The sequence below is a fragment of the Clupea harengus genome, chromosome 22, assembly GCF_900700415.2.
Source record: "Clupea harengus chromosome 22, Ch_v2.0.2, whole genome shotgun sequence".
NCBI lineage: Eukaryota > Metazoa > Chordata > Actinopteri > Clupeiformes > Clupeidae > Clupea > Clupea harengus.
In genome coordinates this window covers 7,866,570-7,874,701 of record NC_045173.1, presented here as the reverse complement: position 1 = coordinate 7,874,701, position 8,132 = coordinate 7,866,570, and the positions used below count along the sequence as shown (strand labels likewise).

The 8,132-nt window shown below is 43.9% G+C and overlaps 1 protein-coding gene across 5 annotated transcripts; it reads left to right on the top strand.

Annotated features, from left to right (window-relative positions):
* Window positions 1–63: 63 nt before the first annotated feature.
* timm10 (translocase of inner mitochondrial membrane 10 homolog (yeast)) lies at window positions 64–8,123 on the top strand. 5 transcript variants are annotated; one of them, XM_031559480.2, is made up of 7 exons: window positions 64–276; window positions 1,255–1,370; window positions 1,636–2,864; window positions 3,269–3,665; window positions 3,814–5,454; window positions 5,747–6,139; window positions 7,439–7,566. In XM_031559480.2, the coding sequence occupies exons 2-6, from the start codon at window positions 1,268–1,270 to the stop codon at window positions 6,076–6,078; spliced, it is 3,702 nt and encodes a 1,233-aa protein (XP_031415340.1). In that variant the 5' UTR covers window positions 64–276; window positions 1,255–1,267; the 3' UTR covers window positions 6,079–6,139; window positions 7,439–7,566. The 5 variants fall into 5 exon arrangements, with proteins under 5 accessions (XP_031415340.1, XP_042558947.1, XP_042558946.1 ...); XM_042703013.1 differs by having other exon boundaries at window positions 64–1,370; window positions 3,407–3,665; XM_042703012.1 differs by having other exon boundaries at window positions 64–1,370; window positions 3,817–5,454.
* The last annotated feature ends 9 nt before the right edge of the window (window positions 8,124–8,132 follow it).

Sequence of the window (8,132 nt, the reverse complement as noted above, 5' to 3'; positions counted from 1 at the left end):
TAGCTGATTTGGTTGGGGGGGGGGGGGTCGTTTTTTTTTTTGTTGCCACAAGTCGTTTGACATGTGCCCTCTAGCGTCAACTACAAGCAACTAGAAACGGTTTAAGTGACTGATGGGGTCACAGACGTCAGCACGTGTAAAACCCTAGCAAAATGTCAGGTAGTTTCAAAGTAAATTTGGAGCACAGTCAAAGAGAGCTTTGTCTGAGTCTTTTCCTACTGGTGTAAAATAGCTGATAAGACATCAAAAGGGAGCTTTTAGGACAAAAGCTCAAAGGTAGGTAACTTTGTTAGCAAGTACATTTAAAAGATGCTCAATCATTCAGCTAATATTAGCCAAATGAACGCCCTCAGCTAAGTAATCTTTACACGTGCAATGTCTTTGTTATATTATGAATCAACGGAGTTATTTCAAATGTTTTACACTTTTTTCAAGATTTTTTCAAACTGCGCTTGTTATACAGAAAACACGTGCATTTTGGTAGCACAAGTGATTGTGGCTACTGAAAAGAGGTCAGTGTGACGGCTCTACCAATCCTTTGGACCAAGTAACTTTATTTAGACAAGAAATCTATATGAACATGCTCCCTTTGTCTTTAGTTTATTTAGGTGGCATGTAGGATTTGTTTTCCATTTCTGTTTTATATACCCTACTAGGCTGGTTATTCACTTGTTGAATCACTTTCGTTGTTCACTTAGCATGTTCCTTTCATTGTCAACATGCTCCACCTTTTCTAAGTATCTAGACGGGATTCATTTCCTGTCTTTTGTTAAATTCCAATGTAGGGTAATTTTTTTGTCTGAAATACTAATGCTGTCACTGCAGCGGATTATTGACGTCATGGGTGGATAAACTGCTCTGTTGCTTATCAGATCATGAATGTTGCGTTATCATTCAATTCGATACTGGTCGGACCTGGCTACTTGCAGGTACGATATCATAATCGTGACTGATTAGCAGTGTATCATTTAAAGGCCTGTAGCGCGCCTGGAAGTACTCACATGATTAGAGAACATTAATTAGCACATTCTGTGTTTTGAATTTCTGAGGGAGGCAGTGTTGGTCCATGAAAGCAGGCTTGAGAAAAGAAAGTTTGCAATGTCGAGGTTTTGTAACAATGACCATTGAGCAGATGACTGACAGATCTGGCCCAGATTACTCTTACTATGTCAGGTGACGGGTCATATCTTTTACATTGGCTGGCTCAACACCAAAATGATTGTTTTCTATCTTGTCATTCTCCATGCCCCTTAGACAAGTTGGGAAGATGTGGCGGTACGCGGAACCCGGTGTGGCCTTCCAGCTGCTTGGGGAGCTGCAGAGACAACAACACTGCAACATCCTATGTGATACACTGCTACAGACAGAGGGTGAGGGGAGAGAGGGGATGAATGAGTTAAAAGTCTGACTTTGAAGCTGCTCTGGTGTGACCAATCAGTTGGCCCCAAATGCTCTGCTAGGATCACAAATCAGAATTTACAGTAATTGCCTGCATTTGATTACAAATTTTGTACAGTTGTAAATCACTAGCATGAAAAAAAGGCAGGAACAAGCAACATGCACAGTGATCTAGAATCCCATGATCTACCCACCCTGTGCACACCCTCCCTCATACACTCTTCTCCCCCCCCACAGGTATGTCTGTGCCCGTTCATAGCTGCATCTTGGCTGCTTTCAGTCCGTTCCTTTATCGGGAACTCTCTACCTCTCTTTCCTTCCCTGTGGGCCAAAAAAGGTTGATCAGGGTGCCGACCATTGGGGCCCAGGCCCTGCTGAAGCTGATAAGTTACCTCTACTCTGGAGAGATGAAGGGGCTGGGCCCAATGGAGCATGAGGAGGTCAAAGCTGCATTCATCAGATTAGGCATGAGTCACCTGATCCACACCTTTGAAGAGGACAGCAGACAGTGGAGAAGTAATGACAGAGGGTTGCAGTTGGAACTGGAAGGGGGTGTGCAGGTGGGCATTGAAAAGAACAGTGCTGGAGTGCAGACTCTGAAAGCGAAGGACATGATGGATAGAGCAACCCAGACAGAGGCAGAGTCCATAGTGCATGCTGCCACGCAGACCTTGAACCAAGACGTGTGTGTGGCCTCAGATCAGTGCATGTGGCCTCCCCTATTGTCAGATGGATATGGGAGCACGGCCTCACCCATAACCCAGACCGCTAAGGTTTCACCCACCGCTGGCGCATCTACGTTTGTAATTTTAACACCAGCCAGTGATCCCCCTTTGAGCAATGACAACTTCGCTTCTTGCCAAGTATCACGGATGTCCTCCCCCTCTATCCAGTGTGATAGGCAACCACACTCTCCTGTCACCGATCCATCCAACACGTTCAACCCCTCCTTTGAAATGTTGTCAGACAGCTTTTTCTCAACAGCAGCAACTCACCCAGATGACGGTAAGGAGAGGGCTTATGCGCATTTGGAGGCAGACACCGAGCGCAAGCTTGAATCGGGCGAACAAGTAACAAAGAACAGCTCTCCTGAAGGACCGACATCAAGGATGCGCAAGAGTGAAGGGCCGATTACCATGACGGACAATGAGAATGGGATGACTCCACCAGACACTGAGAAAAGAGACGGAGGAAAAGAAAAGGACAACACCAGCAGAGGTCAAAGTGAAAAGGTTCTCGGTCAGGACATGGGGTTGACATTGGATGAGCGAAGCAAGGCACTCAAAATGAAGTTTAAAAGGAAGTGTAAGAATGCTCTCTGGAAGATTGAAAGAACGGAGGAGGACCCAGCCATAATGGTCGGAGAGAGCAGCTCCAGGACCTGCAGGGAGACGAGCACATGTGTCCTCAGGCTCTCTAGGAGTCCTGTGACCACTCAAGCTCAGAAGGAGAGGCAGAATAATATGGTAATTCAAGACTTTTTTACTCTACATATATTGTATTAGCTGATGAGAATTAAGTTAAAGTTCCCATTTGAGTTCTGCTGTGTATTTTCACTGCCATCTCAGAGTATGCTAAAATAGTGGGCATCTCAGAGTATGCTAAAACAGTGGGCCACTGTTATTTCTCAAAATAAGTTAGGAATTAAGATACTTAACTTAACTTACAAACAATCAACTCCCACCTCCACTATCTGTCAAACTTTGAACTTGGTCAAACTATAGAATGGTTAAGTAATCCAACTCAGAAACACTTTTGGTGGAGTAGTTTACTTGTAAACAATCAGGGCATATTCAGCTGCTCAGATGCTGTATTTTAAAAATGACATTGGATTCATAATAATTTCAGTTTACACATTCTTACCCCACAGGATGCCACTGCCAATGAAGAGAGGCAAAATAGCTTTATTTCACACACCGTTCCCTCACTGATTCCCACAGTACCACTTGATCCACCTCTTTCCTCTCCCCCCAATTTTGTCCAAACCACTGTCCATACCCTCACCCAGACAGCCAACCACAAGACCCCAACCCACTTCCAGCCAGAGGAATGCGATGAGCAGATGGATAGGCTTCTGGATGACATTATGATGGACCTCAACATCTTCTTACCCATGACCACAGAGAGAGGCTCCAGCAGGCTCCAGCAGAGGCCACTAGCCTACCTCCCTGGTGACCCATCAGGATTAGATCCAACCCCTTGGTTGGGAGAAGCTGAAGTATCCATGGTGAATACCTTAAATAGTTCATCTGGACAAATGGAGAAAGGTAAGGTTGTTCACTATTTTAGATGTTTTTATCATTAGCTGTGATAATTTATAGGTGTATGAGGACATTTGCTGTTAACACCACACATACTCATCCATCAGTTCATGTCTCTCTCTCTCTCTCGCTCTCTCTCTCTGTTTGTCTCTAGCAGTAGCCTCTGACCTAATGCTGGTGTCCCAATTTGGCACTTCATTGTCTGAATGTGTAGGGTCTGTCACTGAGCAGTCATCATCCCACCATCCAGGATCACTGTTCACACAACATCATACAGAACCTAGGTATGGCAGCTCATGTAAATTCACAGAATCTAAATCAGTAAGATCCCGTGAAGTTACACATGCAAGCAGTGTGTCCAGTGAAAGTCCTGGCTTCCCCCAGTCAGGCGGGAATGTTGGCTCCTCCACTGTCGAACATTGTCTTGCCCACCATAATTGGTACTCTTGGAGAAAGCTACCCTCCTCAAAGCCCATCAGCACAGAGCCACAGTCAAAGGGAGACGGCACATCCACCTACCGCTGCACGGCAAATTTAGATGAGATGCGGCTCCGCAGCTGTCTCTCTCCACTCCGGTCGGAAGATGAAAGCACTGTTAGGTCCCAAAGTCTCCCTAACCAACCCACAGTCCAGTCCACATCATCAGGTCAAAGACAAAGCCAGGCTCCTGTTAATATTCCTCCATGGCTCTCTCTCAAACCAGTTGACCTGCGATTCCCACTAAACTCTATTCTGCTCAAGTCACCTTCTGATACATGTAAACAAAAGCAACCAGCAGTCATCCAGCGGACTTGGAGAAACCAAACAGCACCGCATGCTCAATACAGTGCTACTCCAGACTCTGAAACTGGAAGTGGGTCTAGCATTTCCAGGCAGAAATCTTCCAGTCAGGAAGAGGAATTATGTTTAAAGTCTATAGTGACAAGAAAACAGAGTTTGGAGAGTCAAAAAGCCACAGCAGAGCCAGAGATGGAAAATGCAAAGAAGAGATCCGTGAGAAAAGGTCTAAGGAGCATGGAGGTGAAGCAAAAATATGCAGTCGAGGAAAACGGGCAAAAGACATCTGCTGAGATCGGCTTACAGAACACTGATTCCAATATTTTGCCCAGCAGCATCTTCACAGAAAGGAGGCGGCGGAAAAGATCAACCCCACCACTCGTTGCCAAAAAGCAAGGTGAAGGCCACGGTAAATCAGCAGATGTACAGTCCATGTCAGGTCTAGGGGTTCCAAAGCGCAGACGAGGGAGGCCGCCCAAGCTCATTGCACACTCTGGAGTCCTGAGTCCAAGCGTGTCACTAACAGCAGTGAGGGAAGCATGCTCCATCAGCAGACAGCAGGCCTCGGAGTCACTCAGCAGCAAACAGTGGACTCAGGCCTCGTCAAAAAACAGGCAAGAGCATAATATGGGCAACTCAGCCAAAGTGAAGTCACAAGATCAGGCCCTTAACCAGAAAGAGTCTGAATTACAGAGTGCCCCTTTGAGCCAGGGAGCTGTGAAGAAGAACCGAAGTGCAAGTGCTAACAATGTCCAAAGGAACACATTCCCAAGCAGCTCTCGGCTGAAACCAACCTCAGCACCCGAGCTGAAAACCAACACCAGTACTCCCATGCCCTCGCAGACTTTAAAGAGGTTCAGAGAGCTCCTAGAACGCAACGGAAGTTTGAAACGGAGAAGAGACATGAAAGGGGATAAGAAATCTGCCGAAGCTGAAAGGAGTAGTGAATGTCTGGAAAAAAAAGAAAATGGAGACACTGCGAAGACTGATAAAACTACAGAACAAGAAACAAAAGAAGGTATTTCAGAAATGTCTGTGGTATTCATTCATCTTTACTGGTATATCTCCCTGACTGATTGAATATTTCTAGGACAATAAACATTTTAAACAGAATTGGGTACGTCACACTGATAAAGCTTTTTAAAAGCTTTTAAAAATTCAGTTTACATTTTTATTTGTTTATTTATTATAACTTTTAATAGGGCATAACTGTTGACCAGTCAATATTTGTGGTGTAATCACAGCTTCCATTGATCCAGTGGTAATTATATTAATGTTTGTATCCTCTCTCTCTATCTATTTAACACTAGCTCAGATGCAGGGGCACCTAAACAGGCCCCTTACATACCCTGCAAACAAAGGTGACACCAACGTCCAACTGGCGCCACCACTGCCCATGTGTCCAAAGCCTGGGTCAAAGGCATCACGAGCCCACAAGTGGACAGAGGGCTCAACAGGAAGTTTCGAGGAGGAGGAGGAGGAGGAAGAGCAGGAGGAGCAAGAGCTGGAAGAGGATGTGGATGTGATGAGTGGCTCCCCAGTGACTCTGCCTGTGTTTGAGTCTGGACTGGTTGGCAGAGAACCATCCGATGCTGAGGAGGTGGATGAGGAGGTTGATATAATTACTGTGGATATCAATTAAACTCCTCTTACTCAGTTCTAAACATCGCTGTCCTCCAACCTGGACTTGAACAATATATCAGGTTAGTCTAACTACATTTTTCCGTGTTCTTTCTTTCTTTATGTATTTGCTTATTTATTTTTACCGTCAGGATTTACATTTTAACTAGTTTTTCTGTGGTTACAATCCAGCATACATGACGTTTTTAGATCCCTTGGGAAACTACTTGCAAATCCCAGTCGTCCCTGATGGTTCATTAAAAAAACACTACATACACTATTTTTTGAGTTGAGTAATATTTATATTTTACTATTTATTTTTATATGGTGTAAAACATTTTTTTTATCTAACATCCAGGAAGATTCGGCGATCGGAAGTTGCTATTCGGACACTTATTGAGAGCGGAAGTGCTTCCCGTATACTGGGGGGAGGTACACATGTGATTTCTTCATGGTCGCTAAGTGAAGGTTAAATTAGACTGTCGGGAGTCATTACGAAGCCGAGCTCATACAGAGCATTACGCTGTTTACCCTGTAGAAATTAGAGTCATATATGTGCGAAGATGGACCCAATGAAAGCACAACAGTTGGCGGCGGAGCTTGAAGTGGAAATGATGGCAGATATGTACAACCGGTAATATCAGCGTTAGCAATGTGAAAGCTAGCCAATAGTAAATGTGTTCAATGTAAGAGAAAGCGCCATTCGATCCGCAGTTAACGTTTGGGATTCTATTCTTTAAGGAATTCTATGTAAAAACATCTGCCGTTTCGTATTGCAAATATTAGATGTTTATTAGCAGTATGATGAAAAGACATAACTTGCTTGATGCAATAGCTGGTCTTATGCTATACTAGCTAGCTAGTTGCTGTCATGAACCGCTCTCATACACTTGGGCGCATTATGAAGTAGTCACATAGCAACAAAAAGACTCCATTGTGGTGTTAATTCGTTACCATGGGTCATTTGTGTGACGCTTGTATACTATCAAAGTCCTTAAAGATATGTGTCCGCTGTGCACAGGTAACTAGTTGGTTGTATTTCTTAGCCAGGGTGGTGTTGCCATCGTAACGTTGATAAATTAACTCAAAGTGGCAAACAGATGAGCTTTATAGCTTCATGCTCCCTCTGCAGACACTACTGTATAGCTACTTACAATGCCTTAATTTTAGGTTGTAGGCTGCAATAACAGACCGGTAAATGTTATAGACAATATTTTTCTTTCTATCTATAACATTGCAATTGGACACTGACATATGCTTGAGTGCACTAGATATTTTCCTTGCAACTTAATCCCCGTGGTTGGTTGCGTAATATCTTACCTGTCGATGCAAGTTATAATCTTCCAATCACAGAGTCCTCTTTTGTACTCAATCTGTTGCAGAATGACCAACGCATGCCACAGGAAGTGCGTGCCCCCCCACTACAAGGAGGCAGAGTTGTCCAAGGGTGAGGCTGTGTGCCTTGACCGCTGTGTTGCCAAGTACCTGGACCTGCATGAGCGACTGGGGCGCAAGCTGACCGAGCTCTCCGTTCAGGACGAGGCGATGATGAGCAAGGCTACCGGATAGAAGAACAATTAGTGGACATGTTGATTTGGGGGTACAACTTTGAAAGTGGCAGTGATCTATAAAAATGTCATCAGCTAAAGTCGAGAGGGTGGATGGTTGGTGGGGTTTGAGTGTGTTGGAAGTTTTGTGTTTGTTTTGTTTAACTCTATCAATGTTTTCTGTTAAGGTTATGAAAAAGGCAGTTTTGAATAGAGGGAAGAAAAAATGGGGGGATGGCTACTGTTTTTTTTTTTCTTTTTCTCACCACATCGGATAATGTATTTCAGTAAATGCTAGATGCATTGGGATCAAATCCACTTTTGGGTATGTTATTGGAAGATTAGTGGATGATGGGTTGTACTTTTTTTGCATTGGTTTGTTTACTTGTCTGTTTTTATTATGTTAATTATTAATTGCTAGTAATAATAAGGACACTGTACAAATGTGTAAAGTTTTACTCTTTTCATGCTATTTTTGAAAACTTCTGTTGTAAGACTTGAATAAATTGTTGTCATTGTACAGTAGCCA

Bases quoted from the DNA above. Each gene is read 5' to 3' on its own strand.
- timm10 (XM_031559478.2), top strand. From the start codon at position 1,244: ATGCCCCTTAGACAAGTTGGGAAGATGTGGCGGTACGCGGAACCCGGT. The intron at 2,865-3,268 runs GTAATTCAAGAC...CTTACCCCACAG, and splicing joins AGGAGAGGCAGAATAATATG to GATGCCACTGCCAATGAAGA. The intron at 5,455-5,746 runs GTATTTCAGAAA...ATTTAACACTAG, and splicing joins AGAACAAGAAACAAAAGAAG to CTCAGATGCAGGGGCACCTA.